The 23,586-nt window shown below is 39.6% G+C and overlaps 2 protein-coding genes across 2 annotated transcripts; both read right to left on the bottom strand.

Moving 5' to 3' along the window:
• Positions 1–687: 687 nt before the first annotated feature.
• Positions 688–8,619, bottom strand: LOC309713058 (uncharacterized protein; the record flags this gene model as incomplete). Its single annotated transcript, XM_082544396.1, has 5 exons — positions 8,383–8,619; positions 7,254–7,396; positions 4,862–6,283; positions 2,527–3,219; positions 688–1,496 (listed from the first exon to the last, which is right to left on the bottom strand). The coding sequence occupies exons 2-5, from the start codon at positions 7,360–7,362 to the stop codon at positions 688–690; spliced, it is 3,033 nt and encodes a 1,010-aa protein (XP_082400522.1). The 5' UTR covers positions 7,363–7,396; positions 8,383–8,619.
• A 3,968-nt stretch (positions 8,620–12,587) lies between these two features.
• Positions 12,588–20,839, bottom strand: LOC309712727 (uncharacterized protein). Its single transcript, XM_082543761.1, has 4 exons — positions 20,503–20,839; positions 18,939–19,025; positions 16,005–16,144; positions 12,588–15,568 (listed from the first exon to the last, which is right to left on the bottom strand). Exons 1-4 carry the CDS (start codon positions 20,682–20,684, stop codon positions 14,118–14,120), a joined length of 1,860 nt encoding a protein of 619 aa, XP_082399887.1. The 5' UTR covers positions 20,685–20,839; the 3' UTR covers positions 12,588–14,117.
• Positions 20,840–23,586: the final 2,747 nt, after the last annotated feature.

Raw genomic sequence — 23,586 nt, 5'->3', positions numbered from 1 at the left:
TTTCTCCTGTGTGGACTCTCATGTGTGTCTTAACCCTCCTGCCATCCTTTAAAAAACTCACACCCATCACCCTAGGGACCATTCTCAGCCACGCCATAAAAAGACCATATATCCATATTTTATTCCACTTTAAATTAGCCAACCTTGTAAAACTACTTCTCCCTGAAATATTCATGTAAAGTTTTAATTATATTTTCGTTGTTTTAACCCTTCAAATCCCAGTGTTATTACATGAGCGCCCTGTGTTATAAGCCCCAAAAACCAAAAAACGAAACTAAATATTTCCACAAAAAACCAGTTGAAGTAATATGTGATTGTCATTATAAGTAGGCCTTTAGATGGACCAAAGATTGGCACCAACATACATTTTGACCTGCCATTATTTTTTTTGCATTTTTTTTGCAATTTAAAAATTAAAACTTCAAGGCCCTGAGTCTTCATTGACATCCAAGAAAAGAAGAAAAAATAAAATCATATGATGATAATTTGGGGTTGAAAAATAGCGTTTATAATGGAAGTCAATGGGCAGAAAATGGTCCCCAGGGTGATGGGTGTGGGGATTTCTGCTGCTCAGCCATTTTAGGCTGATTTAAGGAATTCACACTGGAATATTAACATTGACAGGTAAAAACTATCCTGTGGCAAGTTTGGTTATATTCCACTGAACACAGTGGAAATGGCAGCCATTTAACACATAGCAGTGGCACAAAAAGGTCCCAAGAAGGCAGGAAGGTTAAGACTACAATTATACCCAAATGTTTTTTCACAGATGTTACAACTAAATGGTTTCTCTCCTGTGTGGACGCTAATGTGGACCTTAAGATTTGCATTTTTGTTGAATGTTTGTCCACAAATATCACAACAAAACAGTTTCTCTTCTGCATTTTGCTTCACTTTAAGGCATTTCTTATCGACCAAACAGCTGGAATTCCCTTTTCTCGATTGACATTGTCTGTGCTGCTGAAGAGACTGATTGCAGAAAAACTGCTCATCACACTCAGAGCAGCTAAAGGATTTTTCAGCGGCCTTACATCCCACATCACTATTTACCTCTGATTGACATGGTCCATTCTCCTTCCAACCCTTTTCACCATCTTCAGTTTTAGATTCAAAATTTAAAAGAGGCACATGACATTTAACATCAACTTCTGTCTGGTGAAAGTCTAAAGCTTTTCCAGTAGCATTTGCTTGTAAATTAACATTTGGTTCTAAGTAGGAGGCTGGTTCTGGTCCTCCCCCATCCTCTTCATCACTTTCTGCTTTAATCTCCTTAGCTGAGAAGCTGGTTGGAGACTCTGTTTGTCCTGTGCTTTGATGAAGCTGCGCAAACTCATCATCTTCACCAGTGAATGGAAACTTGATGATATCAGCCTCATCCAGACTGTTACGCTTCTGTCCCACCTCTTCCTCTTTTATGTGGAGTGGGTCTGGGTCCTGCTGGTCGAAACTTGGAGTCCAAGGAAGCCCTTCTTTAACTGGCAACATCTGCTGGACATCTGCAGGGAACAGTGAACCATCTTGAACCATCCTCAGTTCAAGATCTATTATTAAATGTACTCTAACTTGCTGGTTAAAGTCAGGTCAGTTATTAGTTAGCCAGTTAAGAGTACATTTGACAATAGAAGTTGAACCACTGGGTCACATAACAAAAGCAATAGCTTTATATTTGAGGAAAATAAGGATAACTGGAAGAAAATGGATGCAGGGATGGAATATGAATATATATTTATCAATGTGTGTGCGATACATGACACCATGCGTTTGAACATTTTAAAATACCCCTAATAAATATTTTTCTGATCTTATGAGCCCTAGGCTCTTTTAAATCAATTTCATTAATTCCATCTTAATAGTTTTATATTGGTCATCATCTGGGTTAACCATAATTGGTATGTCTATTTTTTCTTTTCTAATATAATATTGTATAATATCTATCCATTCATTTTCCACTGCTGGTTTGGAACACAGGGGCAGCAGTCTGAGCAGAGAAGCCCAGACTTCCCATCTTTCCATAATTGTTTAGAAGAAATTATCTGTATTCTGGCAATACAACAAAGCAGATAAATAAAGGGTATAAATATTACTAAGTGTAAAGTGCTATTCACTTGTTTACACACACCTGTATAATTTAAGAACTTTTTAAAGATTCTAATATTTCAAATAATAATAGACAAGATAAGAGAGCGAGACACCCAATGACTCTTTGGGAGGAGAAGGTTTAACTTCCATACAAAAAAGGGTTTTTTTAAGCCTAATTTTCAGCACAGTTTGCAAATGTTTTTAACAGATCTTATTAACACTTTTAAACTGGTAGTTTGGTAAGATGTTCTCCGACTTATAGTAGGAGGTAATTTTATCATAACAACAGGAAGCAGGAATCCAAAAATTAATCTTGCAAAAGTTAGTAATCCTTTGTAATCTTTGCCAGTAATGTAACAGCAAGAATAGACAAAGCAGTTTTTACACAGTTTTGTGGAAATACTTTACATTTCTTTAATCTCCAGCAAACACAAATATCTCACTTACCTACATCCTTCTTGACTTGTGTCTGCACTAATTCTGATATAGCTGATGGTGAAATAGGGGCCACCTTATCAAGATCTTTGGGTTCCTCGGGTGGAAGGCTCTTTGTGTGAACACTTTTGTGTCTTTTCAGATCCCACAGATGTGAAAAACCTTTACTGCAAACATCACAAGCAAAGGGTTTCTCTCCTGTGTGGACTCTTATGTGTCTGTCGAGACTGTACTGATGTCTAAATATGTTTCCACAAATATTACAACTAAAGGGTTTCTCTCCTGTGTGAATTCTCATGTGAGTCTTAAGATGGGATTTTTGATGAAATCGCTGTTCGCAAATATCACATCCAAATATTTTCTTGCTTGTGTCAACTACATTTTCCTCCAGTCTGGAAACTTTCTTATTAACCAAACAGCTGGCAGAGTTTTCTGCTGAATGACTTTTCTTGTGCCTCTGAAGAGATCGCTTGTAGAGGTATTGTTTATCACACTCAGAGCAGCTAAAGAATGGAACATCTGCCTCGCAGTGGTCCTTGGTCAGTCTTTGATGAAGCTGTGAGAGGCTGGCCTCCTTCAAACCATTAAGCTGCTCTCCTTCTTGACTGGTGATGAGTTTCGCTTGTTTCTCCTTCACGTGAAGGAGGTCTGGGTCCTTCTGCTCCAGACTGGGGTTTGAGGAAACACCTTCATCAACCTGGATAGCTGCAGGACACATTCAAACAAATGCATATTATGGAGACCTGGTGTAAGTATACATATCCTCAGCAGCTTTAATATATGAAATAAAATGAACAACAAATTGTTGCTGATCTATTTTGTGGATTTTAACAACAAAACTGGACGAAGTCTTTTACCCTGGTTCCACCAGTTGTCTTTTAATTAGCTAGTAATCATTGTTGGATTACAAATTATAACAAACTTTGGATCACATAGCATCAAATGCATTTGTAAATAAATATTTTATTACAATTTTCTTTTTTTTTTCTTCTTCCAGCTGCTCCCTTTAGGGGTGCATAGAAGATCATCTCACCCTATCCCAGCATCCTTCTCTGTCACATCACCCCCTCTGCACATCCTCCTTCACCTCCCCTGTGGTCTTCATCTTTTGCACCTGCCTGGCAGCTCCATCTTCAGCATCCTTTGTCCAGCTTATCCACTATCCCTCCACTGTCTACCTACCACCTTTTTGTCAGTCCCACCATCTCCAAATGATACTTCCATCACAAATCACCCCTGACACTTGCCTTCAACCACTCCACCCTGCCGGCACTCTCGTCTTCACCTTTGGGTGGCTGACCCCAGGTATTTAAACTCATCTATCTTTAATACCTGTGCTCATTGCAGGTTCACTTTTCCATGTCTCCTTCTTATTCACACATTCCTTTCATTATATTGCTCTTCAGAGCATAAGACCACCACTCCATGCTCTCTTCCGCCTGGTAGCTACTCTCACAATGATCACAATGCCATCTGCAAACATACAAATTGGAAATGAAAATACCACTATCTTTTTTAAAATTGTTTTAAGGACATCACCTGCACCTAGTAGTATCAGAAGGCTGCGTTCAGAACAAGATACAAAATAAAATGAAAAAGAAGGATAAAAAATCTGAACCCATGCAGGTTAGGCTAACTGGGGATTATAACCTGGCCACAGATGGGAAGCACTTTATGAATGTATTAAATGTAGCTGTGCTTTGGGTGGTGCTTTGCATTATTAGATGGATATAAAAATGGATATTTCTGCACTTTTACAGGTGTGGCTACATGCATACTATGCGTTTGTGTTTGTAATCATACAAATATACATACATACATAGGCTACGAAGGCATCTCAGACTACAGGTAAAAATGTAAATCTGCTGTTCTGTTTTATTGTGCATTTTAAAATATGAAATCAGTTTGGCAGACATAGCAAATTTTACTGTGTAAATTTTACTGTAGAGTAAGTGCTGCCGTTGTTGTCATTAGGGTTTGCTCATATTTAAAATTTGGCAAAAGGTTTCTTAACACTGAAACGTCATTTCCTCCTATGAAAACATGTTTCTGGGTCCACACAGAATCACAGGCACATCGTTAATATTATTTTCACTGCTGGCCTTTTTCTAAACTGTGTCTCACTGGTGCTTCCATTGACATCCACATTAATCTGACTTATGAATCCATTCCCTTTGGATTTGTGATTCAATTAGGTCTAAGTCCCAAACCTTAAATGGCACTGACACTGGAAAAATTACCGAGCCTTCCTGAAGAAAGTGCTGTCATACATTAAAGAAACAGCACTGGGAGAAATTGTTATTTAAATGGTATTTAACCAAGAGTATGAGGAAAGTTAATCCCTTACCTTGTCTGTTTCTGATGGCTAGCTGCTCCATTTCTGATGTGGCTGGTTTAGATTTGAGCAACCTCAAATAGACTCCTCTTGATTTACCGGGTACAAATTTCCTAACTTCTGTGTGGATGTTCATGTGTCTCTTTAAAATTCCTGGCTGTGAAAATCTTTTATTACAAACATTACAACCAAATGGCTTTTCTCCCGTGTGGACTCTGATGTGTGTCTTCAGATTTCTCTTACAGTTAAAGCTCTTGCCACAAACATCACAACCGAAAGGTCTCTCTCCTGTGTGGATTCTCATGTGTGTCTTGAAATGCATCCTCTGTGCAAATCTTTTACCACAAACACTACAGCTGAAAGGTTTCTCTCCCGTGTGGATGCGTTTGTGTCTCTTTAGATCACCTAGATGTGAAAATCTTTTATGACAAACATCACAGTCGAATGGTTTCTCTCCTGTGTGGACTCTCTTGTGCGATTTCAGAATCCTCAGTCGTGAAAAGCTTTTACTACAGACATCACAAAAAAATAGCTTCTCTCCCGTGTGGCTTCTCATGTGCGTCTTTAAATGTACACTCTGTGTAAACTTTTTATCACAAAGGCGACAGCCAAATGGTTTCTCTCCGGTGTGAATTCTCACATGTGTCTTAAGGTTACACTGATGTCTAAACTTTCTTTCACAGATATTGCAACTAAATGGTTTCTCTCCAGTGTGGACTTTCATGTGCACCTTAAGATTCACATTCAGCTGAAACCTTTGTCCACAAACATCACAGCCAAATGGTTTCTCTTCTGTTTGAACTGTCCCCTGTGAATCTGCATTTTGGTTCACTCCAGAGCTTTTGTCACCGACATCGCAGTTTGAAGCTCTTTTCCCTGACTTCAGTCTGATGTGTCTCTGAAGTGACCAGTCATGGAGAAACTGCTTACCACACTCAAAACAGATAAAGGGCTTTTTGGCATCACTATTTGTACCTGACTCTTCACTATCTTCACTTTCAGGTTCAGGTTCTGTCAGGGGTTCCTGCCAATCATCAGCTTCATACAAGTCTGAACGTTTTACATTAATATTGGGTTGTAAATTATTATTTGGATTCAGGTTTGTGGCTGGTTCTGGCTCTTTGTAGTCCTTTCCATCACCTTCTGCTTTAATCTGTTTGACTGAGCTGCTGGTTGAAGGCTCGGCTTCTCTGTTGTCTTCAGCTGGTGTTTGATGAAAGTGTAGGAGGTGAGGTTTCTCTTCATCATCTTCATTCTTTACACAAACAGCAGTGATGGGGAAACTGGTGATATCAGCTTTCTGTAGACCACGAAACTGCTCTCCCTCCTGGCTGGTCAAGAGTTCCTCTTCTTCCTCCTTTATGTGGAGGAGGACCAAATCCTGCTGATCATGACTTGAGCTCTCTTCTTTAAGTAACAACATCTGCTGGACATCTGCAGGCAACATTGAAACACACATTTATATTATGGATAGATGTGACTACATTCACACTTTTATCCAGCAGCTTAAATATGATTGAAAGTTGTCACCCGTTTAGAAAGAATTTATAATAATTTAATAATCAAAAATCACTAAAACGTTTCCATCTCCATTCAGATTTCATTACCCAAAAAGTAATCCTATAACACACTAATACCACAGAACGCATTGCCAGTCCATGAATCCAGCTATGACCTCACATTAAAACAGGTGTATCATCCTGCCTGACAATATTTCTGAACAATATTTTAATATATTTAAAAAAGGCTGAAGGGAAGAAGACAACAGAAGGACAGGTACTGAAATACTCCACCCCCTCATATAAAAACATTTGCATTATTTATTTATTAGATATTTCTTCATGGAGCTCTTTAATTTATTCACTTTGTATGACAAGAATTCTTTTAAATCTTTGACTAATATTTTTCATTTTTTTTCCAGTGAGAAAAAATTATAACTTGTTGCAGCTGTAGGGATGTCCTGAATCCTGTTTTATAATTTCTTCATCAACAAAGGACAAGCTGTGATCGGGAGAGAGCTACATGCTGTGATGAATTCATCACCTCGCTGTACTGGAGGTGTCTTTCACCTTCCCCCAAGTATCCTTCAAGACTTAATTAGCTCAGCATTTGAGCCATGACTGCAGTCACACATGGTCCAGTACACAAAGAGAAATATTTTTTCTTTCATGTTTTGGCAACTAAACTTTATTGATAACTGTAGTTCACTCTGGCTCTTGACTGAAATGTACAAAACTGAGGAGAAAAGAAAAAAAGAGAAGACATTAACACATTTTTAACAGGTTCCCAAATTCCATTGTGCCCAGTGCTGGAAAAAACCTAAATGATATCCAGAAAGGACAAAAATTTGAATTACATATCAGAGTAGTGTGTTAAAAGAAAAGAAAAAAAATATCTGTCTTACCGAGACCTGTCCTAACTTGTGTTGGTGCCGTGTCTGATGTGGTTGGTGCAGATATCGGGGACAGCAGCCCTTGGAGGTCACCCAGTTGATGGCTCTTTCTTTGAGGCATCTCTATTCCACTGACAGTTTTCAGGTACAAATGTCTGAAAGTGTAATTAAACAGACATCAGTATTTTAATATCAACTGTATATCTGTGCAGATATAACTGACTGATCACTTGCATAAAAAACACTGTGTCAGCTCTCTGTGTGTAAAACATCCTGTGGCGGGGTGTGGTTTGTGGCTCAGGTGCAGCATACGGCTGGAGCAGTTGGTTCATGGTGCCGTGTCAGGGGAGGCTGATACACACCTGAGCTCCAACAGCTGATTATGTCTCCCCTGTAAAAGATGTGCTGGGACCTGAGGTGGTATCGTGTGTGTGTGTGTGTGTGTGTGTGTGTGTGTGTGTGTGTGAGTGGCAGCTGGAAAGTTAGAAAGCTATATGCATGACGGAAGCATGTTTTTTTCTTGCTGTTAATAATTATGATCAGTTAAAATATTTAGATTTTTTTTTTCAGAGCACCTTATATAATACACCCTCCCTGCCACCCCTGTCATCAACAGCTGAATATATTCAATATTTCTTTGACAAACAGTATATAATAAATTTATAATATTGTACATGTACTTTGCCACATTATCCAACACGAATCTAGTATAACAGTAAAGTTAGTCAATTACTTTGTACTTATATGCAGATACTTTTGTTGCATTCATATTTAGGCTTGTGCACTGTATTTGCATAAATGAGTTTTAATGTTGGCTGTGAAATTCCCAGAAATTTTGTCTCGCCAACAATATTGAGAGACTTTGCAGATGAGTTCTCGACCGTCCTGACTGTTTTGATTTATTAATTAGAAATATGAATAGATATTGAAAACACTTGTGCAACAGGACTGGTAATTGTTCGTTTGGCTGTCATGTTTGGCTGATTTGAGCTACGGAGATTTTGGGTGGGGTTTATTTGCAGTAATAGCCGTGGGCAGAGCAGTGACACCTCGGCGGGTCTTTTTCCTTCATTTTCAGCGCAAATATTTGTATATTTTCTCTCTCGTCGCTAATTATGCTCATAGCAGACTGTAGAAATACCTGCTGAGCAGCAAACAGGTAACTTCCGCGTCACTGTGGGAACAGCTGTGGTGCAGCTGTGGGAGAGCCGCACTGGTTCCTGCGTTTGACGCTTCTTCCTATTTTCGCTCCTTTAATGTCCACAGTTGTCGTTTTTCTGTGGGTTAAATATGAAGTATTGCATGCAGTTGGTAAAACGTGGAAAAATAAAAACACTTCGAAAGGACCGACACTTTTCTGTGGCTCCGTCCGTCCTTTGTTTTGTTCCCCCTCGCAATACAGTACAACAAACCGAAAGTTCCTACACACGCCTTTTTTAGTTTCCTGCTGCAGTGATCGTGTACTTTATAACTCCAGCATTCCTGAAGCGACATTAATTCTTGATAACTTTAAGTCTTACACGTTGTTCATATTTCATATTTTCACAGTTTGGTGTGGATCAGTTTTGACCCAGTTCAAGAATTCCATCCTAATAAATATGTAAACTAAAATCTTTCTTATTTAGGATGTATAAAGAGCCTATCTGACATTAATAAATGAAATTCAGTGATTCTTTTTAGGTTTAAAAGCATTTGTTTCTGGAGAAAAACATCTGTTATCACATAATTTCATGTCCTGCTTTGTTCTTTTGCCATCAGAATTATTGTCTAAAGGCAAAGAAAGATGCCCAACGGATTTACTTTACCAAATGGACTATCCCGGCCTTGCCGTATTGGTCTATTTGATTCACCTTTGCTTTTATTGTTTATTGTATTTTATTTTCACTTGCTACACACGGGACAGACATGACTGGGGGAAAGAAAAGGGAGAAAGAAAAACAGCGGGGAAGAGGAACGGTGATAAAGGGCAAAAAACAAAAATAAACAGACAAAAAATACATATATCAATCACCTGGATCACCTGTTGAGAAAGAAAAAAGAGAAAACAAGCAAAAAAAAATAAAATAGAGAGAGCAATATAATAAACAACATGACGATGATCTATGGGAATATAACAGTAAATACTAAATATTAAACATTATTGTGCTGCACGTAGGATCAACAGCGCACAGTGTGCTTTGAGGTAGGAGCCAAAAAGGGTGTAGTTTGTGTGTGTGAGCTCCCGTGTGTACACCTGTTTTTGCACTGGCAGGGAAGATAGGCCTCCATACCATGGAGGGCCTGAGATGTCCCTTCTTTTATTTCACTACAAAGTTTAGAAATTACATTTAAAAAGAACAAAGAAAACAAAATAAATATATACAAAATACAATGCTACTCCCTTAAACGCAAACACTGCACAGGAGGGAGCTGCAGAGGTTTGCGCTCTCTGAGTGGTTTTTGTATTAGATATTGTGTCACCATTAATCACAGTGTCAACATTTCTAACATTAACTTTTTCGACTACAAAAGCAAACACATTTTTTAAGACAACCTTTAGAGATAAAAATAAATAAATAAAAATGGTTCATCAGTTAATGGTCAAAATCTCTCTTTTGGAGAGGGTCCTGTCGGTCCAGACTCCAGGGCTACTCCTCTTTCTTCTTTCATTTGCAATATCTGCTGGACATCTGCAAGTTACACAGATCTTCATCAGATTCAATATTGTCTAAAAGCTTGCACTATAAGTTGTTTACCTTTATCGAGAAAACAATAAAAAGAAATGAACTTTTCACAGATTGGCTGTGTGCCCATGTGCCACATACATTATAACTAATGTATGAATTTCAGATACTCCTGATCTCAACGTGTTATATGTATAAAGCACACCTGTCCACAGAGTCAGTTTCTTACATTCCAATCTCTCCACCAACCTGATGTCAGGGTTGCAAATCTGGAGCCAGAATAATAAACTCCATCTGATCCATCACTTGTAGATTCCGTCTTTTAGCTCCAATCAAAAATCAAACTTTTCAAAAAGATCTTTTGAGTAGTTTGTTGAGTTTAGTGAGCAGAGCCACAAAGTTAAGCAACCCCGGGATGTAGAGCCTTGAATACAAGCAGCAGACAGACACTTGCCTACTCTACCCTAATCTTAACCCTCGAGTTGCTCTTTTCTGGGGATTTTTCCCAGACCTTATCATCCATCTTCATTACTGTCAATTTGACAGGTTTACAGCTGAGTTTAGCGCATAGTGTCAGGAATAATGGTTGCTATGCCAGCCTTACAAGAAGAAGTAATTAATCCCTGTCAAGAAGATGGAGCTCCCTCAGCTCAGCTCCAACCAGAAGTAAAAGGCCTAAAATTCAGCCTTTATGGGTGTAATAGAGCACAGAGTGATTTTTATGTGTGTGCTTTTGCTGATAGTTTTTCCTGCTTTAATCAAATCAGAAATCTAATCAAGAATCAATAAACTTAAATAAGAATAGAATCATTGCAATTAGCAATGTTTAAATCTTTCAATCCAGACTGTCTGTGTGTGTGTGTGTGTGTGTGTGTGTGTGTGTGTGTGTGTGTGTGTGTGTGTGTGTGTGTGTGTGTGTGTGTGCATCTGTGCAGCTGTGACCTTGAGTTTGTGTATATGTGTGAGGGAAGTGGAGCAGGCAGAAAGAAAGAGAAATAGAAAGGTTTTTGATTTTATTACACATGAACAACCAGAAGGAGTATTCAGAAATGAAAAGTGCTTCCGTAGACTGAAGCAGCCAGCGATCAGCGTATGTAGAAATCTGTAACTGCATGAATTACTGTGGTTTGACATATTTCCCAAACAGAGATGACAGGGTTTTATAAGAAAGATCAATAGTATTTGAGCCTTCACGATTCTGTCACAAATTACCATCTTGTTATCTTTATAGAACAAAATGTAGTTTACAATGAGTAAAATATTTAAGTATAGACTTACAGATGTGCATGTGAACGTTTATGATATTTGAATGTGGGTGTATTTCAATTCACTTCTCATAAAGGATTATACCTTTCTCTACTTTCGGATTATAAGAAAATAAAATGCCCTGCAATGTGTTTTACTTCTTCTTCTTCTGGTGATCAGCGAGTGAGGTCGTCCACGAAGCCAATACGTTGCTGTGGGTAACGCAGGGTTTCCATCTTGGTCAACGATGCACTTCCAGGCCTTGTGATCTGTGGCCTTGACCTTTGCTTGGTCGAGGGTTAGATGTCGTTGTTTAAGATCATCTTCAGTTTGCTTGATCCAAATCTTCTTGGGCGCATCGTGCCTGATTCTCCAGTGGGCGGAGCGCTGCTGCAGCAGAGGGCGGAGTGGCATGCGATGGTTGCTCATGCGGCAGATGTGGCCAAACTATTGCAGTCATCGTTTCTGGATCAGCTCTTCCATCGAGGGCTGATGGTGACATTGACTACGTATTGCGCTGTTGCTGAGATGGTCACAGAGGGACACAGTGTATTTAACTAATTCCCTGAACTTAACTGGGTCATTCAGATTTAATTTGAGCTAATGATCAAATATGTTAGAAGCAATTTTGTATATAATTTATTATTCTATATCCAGGCCAAAGCTGTAGCTTTTATTCTTTCCTTTAGATGACAAAGTTTACTACAAGATGAAATAACTGATGGTCTCCAACAGGCTACACCAGCTCCAGACACAAGAACAAGGAAGGTTTGTCAGTTTTAGTTTCCTTATTTCTAGAATAACTAATCTCAGAGTGTTTCTGTGACAGCACCGATGTGTTTGATAGGCTACCTCTCTTTAATAAAAACTGAACTTGTTGTACTTCCTTGGCAGTATTTGTGCTCTGTTGCTTTTTTTCTCCTCCCGAAGCGAGGTTCGAACATTGGCCCAAATAAATACCTGAAGGATGGAAATAAAGTATCCTACATTGCTACTATTGATCTGATATCAGTACCAATGGTTTTGATACTACTGATATTTGGATCAATCTGCTTCTAGTATCCATTAGAACTCCTATGCCCTACAAAATGGGTAAGGCTATTTCACTCATGTAAGCATCGTTTCTCAAAGTTTTAATATTAAATGTTACTGTTTCTTACCTTACTTTAAAAAAAAAAAATTACTAAAAGAGTGAAGTGATTCCATCCAAAAAGATGGAAATGTAATGGGAACTTTGCATTTAATCTTATTTAACCGGTTCATACAATGATGAAACGAAACTTGCAGTCAGCTGTGTTCAAGGTCATGATACACGTTTTGAGGCTTTCTTATCAAGTAAACATGGAAAGACTGCAAGTACAAAGGAGCTGTCATGAAACGCGTTCGTGCTGTGTTTATCCTTTTCCAAAGATTTCATCAATAAATCTCAGAAAGACAGTTTGGTTTCAACTCTCAGTTTATTTTTCCACAACACTGAGCAATAAGTTATTTCTGTTTGTGTCTTTAGCAGTGTTGTTGCTAGTTCACTGACTAATCCTGAGGTCACATCGCCCGCCCTTTTTGGTTTTCAGTCTGATTCAGTTAAAATGAAGCTGAACTCGATTCCTGACAAAAACACAGATATATACGACGCGTTGTGAATGTGCAGACAGATTAGAACATCCAAAAATCCAGGTGTTAATAAATTATAAAAAAAATTAAAATTCATTATGATATGAAGAGAGACATTTAAAGAGGTCACCTTCCCGAACGCAGGATACAAAAGAGGACAGTGCAGACTGCAAGAGTATAAAAATGTGGAACCATATTTACAATTTACTTCATTATACTTTATGTTTTCCTTCACATAAATAAAGACCATCGACAACCAGGTTTTATTTTTAATGACTAAAATGAGAGCATGATGGGGTCTAGCCAGCCTTAGCTATGCCTTTGTCCACAAAGATCACTTAAACAGCATTAATACCACACATTACATACCAGTACCACATGGTCCACCAAAAGTGAACTAACGTCTCCACAACACTAAAGGTCACAGTACAAAACACTCAGGTCATTATTCAAAATGCATCCATAATAACAACATGATGCTGATGTATGACCACTCAGAGCCTTTAAACAAGCCCACAACAGACTGACACCAGAGTTTGTACAAACTTTGGTTTTATTTTAAATGACTAAATATTCTCTGGTAAAAAATGACAGCCAGGAGAGCCCAACAGCCAACCTCAGGCATGTCTTTAGTCACACCTTGTTAGGGGCAAACAGTTACCGATTACTGCTGCTGCAGAGGGGTGTGACATTCAGAACTGGGGAAAATTGGTGAATAAAATCGCACCACAGTGAACAAATACCCTTACACTACTGGTAGCATGAGGCAAAACCTAGATCCTACAAAAGTTGCACAGGTACTCCAACTCCTCCAAGATGGCACATTAATACGTGTCTACCAGTACAGAGACCTGGACAGGGACAGAAATAAGATCTGCTCCTTTGTGCAAGGAGAAACAGGATGAGCACTGCCAGAGATACAAAATGACCTCCAGCAGGTCACAGCAGGTGTGAATGTCTGATCAAACAAAGACCCAGCTGACACCCTGTGCTTTTCACAGATGAGAGCAGGTTCACCATGAGGACATGTGACTGATGTGAAAGGGTCTGGAGAAGCTGTGGAGAACGCTATGCTGCCTGTAACATCGTCCAGCATGACTGGTTCAGCGGTGGTCTGGGGAGGCGTATCCCTGGAGGGACGCACAGACCTCTGGCATGTATAAAAGCACGTGCGGAACGTACAAACGACTGAGCATCATTTTGAGTTGCTGCAGCAAAATTATGTCACTTTGATTTTCAGGCACTCTTTCATTCCTCACACACTACATAGTTCATATGAGTATAAATATTGATCCTTGTTCCTTAAGTTTTTTTGAGCAGTGTATTAGTAATGTAACATTAAGTCATGAGATCACAGTTAATCTTTCACTGCATGCAAATGGTTTATTGCCTTGTTCCTCATATGTCTCTTTAGGCTTCCCTCGCGGGTAAATTTTTGTCCACAAATGTCACAGCCAAATGGTTTCTCTCCCGTATGAACCCTCTTGTGCCTTTCAAGATTACCCTCTCGGTTAAATTTCTGTCCACACAAATCACAAGCAAATGGTTTCTCTTCAGTGTGGACGCTCCTGTGCCTGTTCCGAGCCCCTACCTGTGAAAACCTCTTACCACAAACACCGCAGGCGAATGGTCTCTCCCCCGTGTGGACCTTCTTGTGTATCTTAAGATTTCTGTTGCAGTTAAACCTCCTACCACAAATGTCACAACCGAACGGTCTTTCGTCTGAGTGGCCTCTCATGTGTATCTTAAGATTTCTTTCACAGTTATATCTTCGACCACAAACATCACAACCAAACAGTTTCTGATCTGTGTGGATTCTCCTGTGAGTCTTCATGTGGATCCTCCATTTAAATCCTTTCCCACACACATCACAACTAAAAGGTCTTTCTTCAGTGTGAACCATGATGTGTTTCTTAAAATGTGACTTCTGCTTAAATTTTCTACCACAAACACCACATCCAAATGGTTTTTCTCCTGTGTGAACTCTTTTGTGTATTTTCAGATTTCCCTCGCCATTAAATCTTTTACCACAAATGCCACAGCCAAACGGTTTCTCTCCTGTGTGGATTCTCATGTGCCTTTTAAGATTATACTGATCTCTAAACCTTTGTTCACAAAGACTGCAGCCAAATGGTTTCTCTCCTGTGTGGACTTTGATCTGTAAATCTGCAGTTTGCTTCACTGGAAAACATTTCTTATTGGTGAAGCTGCCCAAAGAGGCTTTTCCTGAATGGCGTGTCACGTGTCTCTGAAGAGACCACTTGTACTGAAACCGTTTACCACACTCAGAGCAGATGAAGGCTTTGGCCCTGCCCTTCTTACAGTCACTGTCACTTTCTTCAGTTTCAGATCCAGAATCCGACAAAGGCTCCTGCCAATCATCTGTGTCATCATCCTCATCATCAGCACCAATACTGACTTCAGTTTCACCAGAGGTAAAAGTCTTTGCATCGGTGTTTTGCTGTAACAGGTTATTTGACTCCGGGTTCCCAGCTGGCTCTGCTCCTTCACTGTCCTCTCTGTCAGTTTCTGTTTTGATTTTTGTTGAGCAGCTGATTTGACGCCTCTCTGCCTCTGCGTTGTCTTCGGTTTGGCTATGAAGAAGCTGTGTGCACGGAGGTTTCTCTTCTTCATCTTCACTCTTCACAACAACATGAGAGAATGGAAGTGTGGCGTTATCAGCCTCCTGTAGACCGTTAAGCTGCTCTCCATCCTGACTGGTCAAGAGTTCCTCCTGTTCCTCCTTAATGTGGAGCAGGACTGAGTCCTTCTGGTCCTGCTCGACCTGCTCGTCCTCTGAAGGGAAAACTAAAACAACAAAAACATGCATACATTTAATATTTAAAACATTAGCAGAGATTCTCTGGAGTTTAATAATATTTTAAGGAGCAAACATTTCATGGACAAGCATTTGTCTGCCTTTACGCTATTTAGACAATAATGACTATGAACTCTGACACGTCTTTCTCTATTAATGTCTGAGGTGTATCTAAGGTGTCTCTGTGGCTGGAGGACTGCATTTACTCGCCACAGTCTAGAATGTAAAAAGACTGCTTCTTTGTCAGTATACCAGACCACATCTACTATCACGACTGGAAAAACTGGGGTAAAGATAATGCAGTTACAGATTAATTTAATTACAATTTCATGCAGTTTTGTAACATTTTACTGTTTTACCAAAAATGTACATTTTTTCTATGCTTATAGTCTAAAATGAAGGCAAACAAATGTGTGCGTCTTTTACCCAGACTTTTCCTGGTGTGTATCTGCGCTGATTCTTCTGATTTGACCAGTGTGGGAGACACAAAAATGTCATCTCTGGGCTCATCAGGGCGAAGATTTTCTATTTCAGACACTCCGCTTTGTACTTTTGAATACAGCTGCCTGAAACATGAATATCAATCATTAATATTAGTATTTCTTACAATTGGCAAACCTTAGGCATGAATGTAACTAACTCATCACTGGTGCAAAATATATATGCAGTATACAAGTGTGTACCACAACTCTGTACAATGGGGTCACATGTCCAATTGACTGGATTTATTTGTGAGAGACTAAATATGTCTGAGCTTAAGATCCACAGTTAGGTCCATAAGTACTTCTGCACACCAAGAGAGCGGATTTTAAGTCAAACAGTGAAAAAGAGTTTCTCTTTCACTTGACCTAAGACTGACTAGATTCGAGCCTCTGCATCAAAGTCAAAGTCAAAGCCAAATGTATTTATATACAGTAGCACATTTAAAACAACAACTGTTGACTAAGGTGCCGTACATTTAAGATAATCAAAAGAAATAAAAACAAGAAAAAGGAGGATAAAATGAGAACGTTTGAGTAAATAAGACAAATAAAAGTAGTACAAACTCATTCTGATGTAAAAGCCAAGGAATAAAAGTGGGTTTTCAGACGGGTTTTGAAAGTGTCTGAGGTTGGGGAGGTCCTGATGTGAAGGGGGCAGTCACAGCAAAGGCCCGGTCTCCTCTGTGCTTTAAACTGGACCTCGGGACAGCTAGGAACATTTGATCCGCAGAGATCAGAAAGGTATGAGGGTGCTAACCTGTGCAACGCCTTAAAAAACAAATAATAAAATCTTAAAATCCAATCGAAATCTAACTGGCAACCAGTGTAAGGATGCTAGTATGGGAGATATGTGGCCTCGCTTGTGTGCTGCAGTGTTTTGGACCAGCTGCAGACGGCTAACTGATTAAAGACTACTACAAAAGTCGAGGCGAGATGAAACGAAGGCATCGACATCTCTCTCAAAGTCTCTGAAACAGAGGAATGGCGTCACTTTTGCAAGTAGCTGGAGATGAAAGAAACTCGTCTTGATTACAGCATTAATCTGTTTATCAAACGTTAGATTACAGACAAAAATCACTCCTCTTTTTTCTAAAGGGCCAGTGTAGTAGTGGTCACAGGGACCAAACACAATCACCTCTGTTTTCTGTTCATTCAAGTTAAGAAAGTTTAAAGCCTTAACGTCCTCCAAACAATCTAGTGAAACCTTCAGAGGACTCACAAATTCATGTTTCAGTGGCTGGTAAACCTGTGAGTCGTCTGCATAACAATGGAAAGAGATGTCATGTTTTTTTTTTTTAAATGAACCCATAGGGAGCATGTAAATTGAAAGAAGGACTGGGCCAAGAATGGACCCCTGGGGGACCCACAAGAAAGTGAGGTTTTTGAGGACGATGTATCTCCAATCTACCCTGAGACCATTAACTGTGCGTCTTCCCCGGTCATTCTCCCAACTTTCCCATTTTCTCTCTCCACTGTCCGACTGCAATCAAGGCTGAAAAGCCCCCAATATATATATTTTAAAAAGTGCCACTGTCTAAAACCTAACTGTATATTACACTTAGAGCACATTATAAATAAAACGTGATGGTTTTACACTCAAACTCTGAACCTGCTGAAGGGAAAGTTACACGTTCAGACCAGGTTGCCGTGGTGATCCAGCCACATAAAGAGACAGCAACCTTTGTGGATCCTCTGACTTTAAGCTTGACATACTTTGCTAACCCATTTATCTCTCTTCCTCTGGTAGAGACAGGGTTGCCTCTCAGAATATGTGACAAAGAGCAGACTTCGGAGTTCATTATATTTAATTTGATTTCTTCTTCTTAATTTGTCTGCTCCCTTTAGGGTTCACCATAGTGCATCATCTGCCTCCATCCCATCCTGTGCCAGCATCCTTTTTCTGTTTCACTAACCCACTACATGTTGCTCCTTCACTGCATCCACAAATCTTCTCTGAGGTCTTCCTCTTTTCCTTCTTGTCTGGCAGCTCCATTTTTTACATCCTTTGTGCAAAATATCCACTCTCCCTCCTCTTCACCTCTCCAAACCATCTCAGCCTCGCCTCTCTAACTCTGCACTGTCACTCTGATGGACTCAACATCAGCTCGGCCTCGCAGGCCCACAAAACCTTTATACAGGAAGTTGATTTTGGTTCTGTGAATAAAAAGTCCTAATCTCTGATCCTTTGAGTCTTACCCAGTAGATATTGCAGAGTTCAGCTGATGTGGGTGAGAGGACTCGTCCAGTATTAACTACCTCAAAATCGTCCAGGTGTCTTCCCTGCTAACCCTGAAATGAAGCGACCTGAGTAGCCCTGCAGGTCAAATCCTATCAGCCCCACCTGTTAATGGTAACTCCCCTATTGATCGTTTCACTTCTAACTCCTGTGATGATTTTAGTGGCCTGGACAGAAGGCTCCAATAAAATGATGCACACTTCAATCTCTTTCTACCCGGCTTGAAGGACACACCGTCTCCAAACCATCAGATCTCACTGCCATCTGTCACAAATCACCCCGACACTCGTCTCCACCCAATCCACCCTGCCTGCCCTGTCTTCTTCACCTCTCTTGCACCGTCTGTTCCTTTGAATGGTTGACCTCAGTCATTTGTTTAATTCATCCTGTTCCCAGCTTTCTTGTTTACATTGTTTAAAAACTTGTAAAGACAACTAAATGAACATGATTGCTATTAATCTTAGTTTGAGAAACTCAGCCCTGCATCATTTGTAGGTACACAAAAAACCAAAACATGTTAATGACCCAGAGATTTGTGCGTGAGACATTCATATGCACAGTTTATGAATGAAGCACATCGCCCACGGTTGTGCTTTCACACACGTGTGACATGACAGGAGCTATTTCAGAGCGATGACTCACCTTTCTGTCCCTCTAGAATCCTCACATTGAGAGACTGATGGAGGTTTTCCATTCATGGAACTTGATGTTGTGACTCTGCTCTCGTAACTGCAAAAACAAAAGCAAATTAAGAGTTTCAAGAGCTACACGACTCATCTGCATAACACGGAAATACCAGCTGTGACCTAACCCAGCCATAATAGGGTGAAAATCGGGATACGTGCTAGAGAGACTGCCAGGTTGCAAGGCTACATTCACACCTGAGCATAATTTAGAATCAGAGGTTAACCTAACATGCATGTCTGTGGACTGTGGGGAGAAGCAAAGGAAGAGAATAGAGAGAAAGGCTCCGGCTGGCCGGTGAATTCAAACCCAGCATCGTGCCAACGCTGAGCCCCTCACCCACAGCACATAGTCTGATCACTGCAGGCCACAATGACCCTCAGGCCATCGGCAAATGAAAAGAGTGCTCCTGATAACAAGCACGACCCTGCAAACAGCAGTTTGTTTATCTGACCCTTTTCTATTTCAAGAAGTTCGGTCAGAGTTGGAGGTCATTCTCCGTGTAGCAGCAGCAGACAGCTGGTACTATTAAAAAAATGAAACACCTTGCTTCTATATTAATAAATAAGGAAACACTGAGTCTGTGTTGTAGAATAAAGGTGCTCACACCAAATATTCACTTGTAAACTGTTTCTGCCTCATATCCTGCATTTCTATATATGCTTGCACATGTTTCAATAAATCACTGCACATATGTCTCATTTTCTAACAAAATGTAACTGTTAGTACTTTTCTTTTGTTTGTTTTACATATAATTTAATATCTTTTTATCTATTTACTTTTAATTATAATTCTGAACAGTAGGATCCACAGTGTAGAGCAGCTCAGCAGTATTGTGGCGAACACATGCAAATCTCCAGGTTCGAGACTGGGAGGAGAGAGCAATCCTTGGCGAGGGTTGAGTCGTGGAGGCCATCTGCTGTAAATCAAACATGCGGATCCATCTGCTCGAGCAGCCGTCTGAGAAAAAGGGAGCAGGCAAGCAAAGCATACTCGTAGATGTGGTTGTTGTTCAGGTAATAAAGTAGAAATGACACATAGATTTGTGTGAAATTTTCATACATACTACCGAGATTTAGGCCCAGCGTTACATGTGAACATACGGGCAGATGCTTCGCTCTCCTGCAGTCTGTGCTGCAGGATGCAGGTCAGCTTGACTGACGGGCTGAGTGAGCGACTGTGACTGTGTGTGTGTGTGTGTGTGTGTGTGTGTGCCTCTGCAGGCTCCTTTCTATCCATCTCTAACCAGCAAGCAAACCAGTCACATTCATGTGTGTTTGGGACATAAATATCAGTCCAATCATGTAGCAGCACAGGTGTTAAAGGACTAGCTGACACTTTTGCTTCATCATTTCCGTGCAGTATTTAAGCATTTAAATAATTTGAATAAACTGATGATTAAATCAATCCCAACCAATGCGCGCAGATATTAATTTTACATTATTCGGTTAATTTGATCCTGTTGTTGATCTTATTTTGATGCCTACACCCTATTTTTAATCACACAGGTAGTTTAAATTACCAGTCCAGCAGAAAGGCGGCCAGTTCAGCGTCAGTCTGGAAGCATCTGTCCCTCTTCAGTGCAGCCCACCTGGAGTAAGCAAGCCCGAGATCTACCCTGGTGCTTCCCTGAGGCGTCCTTTCCAGGATTAGTTTTGCGTCTTTGTATTTTCGCTGCTCTGACGGTGAGGTCTGCAGCTCCATCGCTTTTCTTCCTCTTAAAAATGATTCTTCATCCTCAGTTTGTTTTCCAGGCTTCGGCTTTCCAAACAAAGCGATTATCCAGCTCCAGCGGCGGTTCTACAGGGACAACACAACCCCTCCATCAGGAGGGTCCACACGAACACAGAGCCGACCTTTCTTTGATGATCAACCCGATCTGTATTTTGTTCCCCCTAGCAACACCGGAGAACCAGCAGAAGGTTCCTACCTAGTGTCTGCTGGCGAAACGGTTTCCTCAGTGGGATGCATGAGGATGCACAATAAAAAGACGATGGTGAGAGGAATGTTTTCATGGGTCAAGTACAGTTCAGGGGGCCCGGTGGCGCCAGTGTCCGGCAGCCTCGCCTCGTCAGTGCGCCCCAGGGTGGCTGTGGCTACAATGTAGCTGCCATCACCAGTGTGTGAATGGGTGGATGACTGAATGTAGTGTTAAGAGCTTTGGGGTCCTTAGCGACTAAGTAAAGCGCTATACAAAAGCAGGCCATTTACCATTTACTGTACAACACATTTGTAGAATAATATTTTATGTATTTGTATGTAGTGGATACAGAATACATTATGTCGTTTCAATATATCGAGTAGTATGACATGGAACTACTTAAGCACACACACAGCACATGTGTTCTAATTGTGGTTTAACATTGTGCGTGATTAAAGGTTATTCGCACTTACAGTTTTTTAAAAGTTTTTTTAATGTAAAAAACAACAACAAGACATTACACAGGGACAAAGCATTTTAACGTCCATATTAAGAACAATAAAAACGCAAATACAGTTATTAACATACAATAAACACATATGGTTATATAACACGTGGTTATTTGTCTTTTATATACAGTATAACGCACTGTGTGAAATGTGCACAGCGCACAAAAAAACACAAGAACACATTTAAGATGCATAATGTAAAAAAAACAATTATTGTTTTACTTTTGCTGCATCCTTAGCTGTTTAATAAAACGGTTTATCTTAAATCGTAATTTATTTTCACAGTCATTACTTTTAAAAATTTATTTTCTTTATTAAAGAATAAAAACACCCCAAAAGAAGCCGTTTTCTTTCTTCAAAATACAAATTTGAGCATTAAAAAAAAAAAACAATCCGGTGGATACTATTTTTAATCTTAAATATTCAAATCTTCCTCTGAAGATGTGTCCTGTAACAGGTCTGTGCATGTAACTATACTGAGCATCCATTTAATAAAATTAGATATAATGAAACACTGTTTATAAAGTATGCAGTTCCTCTTCTACCCACTTTTTTTATTTAAACTTGTTTCCAAATGTTGGAATACAACATGTAAATAAAATTAGAATGAGGCCATTTGCAAAGAGTTTAAAGCCTCAAAACTTGAACTAGTTCAAAAACAAAACACATTAAATGTTGATATCAGTAACATTGCTTTTTGAAAATGTTTACATTGTTTCAAAACAGCTGGGGGGAAAGGAGGCATTACGTCTTCTATTGAAAGGTATCCTGTGGAGTTTTTATCAGCTCCATACAGCAGCTCCTAACAAACAAACAAAGCCATTAAAGAAGAAGACTGGTGACTACAAAACACAGGTCAAGTATTTAATGTTGTTTTATGAAAGAAAATGCATTCAACAACATGACATACACATTTTGAATTTTTGCTTCATAAAGAATTTTAGTTGCTCAACAGTTAAGAATTTAAATGGGTCTAGTTTACATTTCATCATCACAAAAAGAAGACAGACGTAAATGTTTCAAGAAACAAAGAAATGAAACAGATCTATCTAAATGAACATTGCAAGGGACAGCAAACTGAGAAATAAACACAAAAAGCAAATACAAGAGAAATATCAACTGGTCACATTTTACGTGTTAATTCATGCCTACTTTTATTTTAGCACTCTTTGTTTTAAAGGCAAATTAAGTTGTTTGTTTTAGTCTTTTATTTATTTTTTGTTGGGAGCTCTGGTCCTCCACAGTCATAATCATATTCTTTGACATTACACATACATGACTGATTACCCAGTTGCTAACAAATACATTCAGTCAGCTGGAGGAATTACACTGCTTTTGCCATTTAAATTACAATGCTCATGAAAAATCTTGAAAATGAAAAAAAAAAACATGTCATCAAAATTTTATAAACTAAATTTTAACAACATTGAAATACACCACTGAATTAATCTGATATCGAGTTCTGCTCACTAAACTATGTCGTTCAGAGTTTAAAACTGTTCCCAGGTGAACCTGATGCCCAAAATAAGCACTGGTTCAGCAGATACATCCAACATACTGGTACTGGTAAAGCTTTACCTAAGGTGCTGCTGATTTATATCCATAATGAAACAAGTATTGCATTTTTATTAAACTTTATTAAATATCCCACTCACTGTGTTCGGTTTAGCCCAAAACAGCTGCTGCCTTCTGCAGAAATCAAACCTGAGGGTTTTCTGCCAGAAAGGCTTTCTAATATGTCGAGTTTGTGTTTTAATATTCCTTCTTAAATTGTGTCTTCGGTGGTTGACAATGCAGGTAAGCACGAGTGCTGCCGATAAATTAATGCTTCAGTCACACAGGTGTAGAGACCTGTGGGCAGCCCCAAATACTCATGACCTCCAGCAACCACTAAATCAAGTGAAGTTCATATTTTCATTTGCTAGGTGGTTGGCGACTGGTTGTGCAACTGAATCGACTCAGATTGGTTGCTGGTTGTGGACCTCCCCTACCAATTGGCAGGTAACTACTCTTCAGTGATCAGCACCTGGTGGGTGGGAGATCAACCCAGACTGGGTATATGTAGCAGGATCCTCAGAGCAACTCCAGTCCTACTCACCTTGCCGGACAATTCAGATCTCATTATGTCTCTTTACTCTCCATCCTTAATGTAGTAATGGCTGTCCTCAGGCATTGG

This window comes from Aulonocara stuartgranti (genome assembly GCF_965226115.1).
Source record: "Aulonocara stuartgranti genome assembly, chromosome: 8".
NCBI lineage: Eukaryota > Metazoa > Chordata > Actinopteri > Cichliformes > Cichlidae > Aulonocara > Aulonocara stuartgranti.
This window is presented reverse-complemented; position numbering and strand designations above follow the sequence as displayed.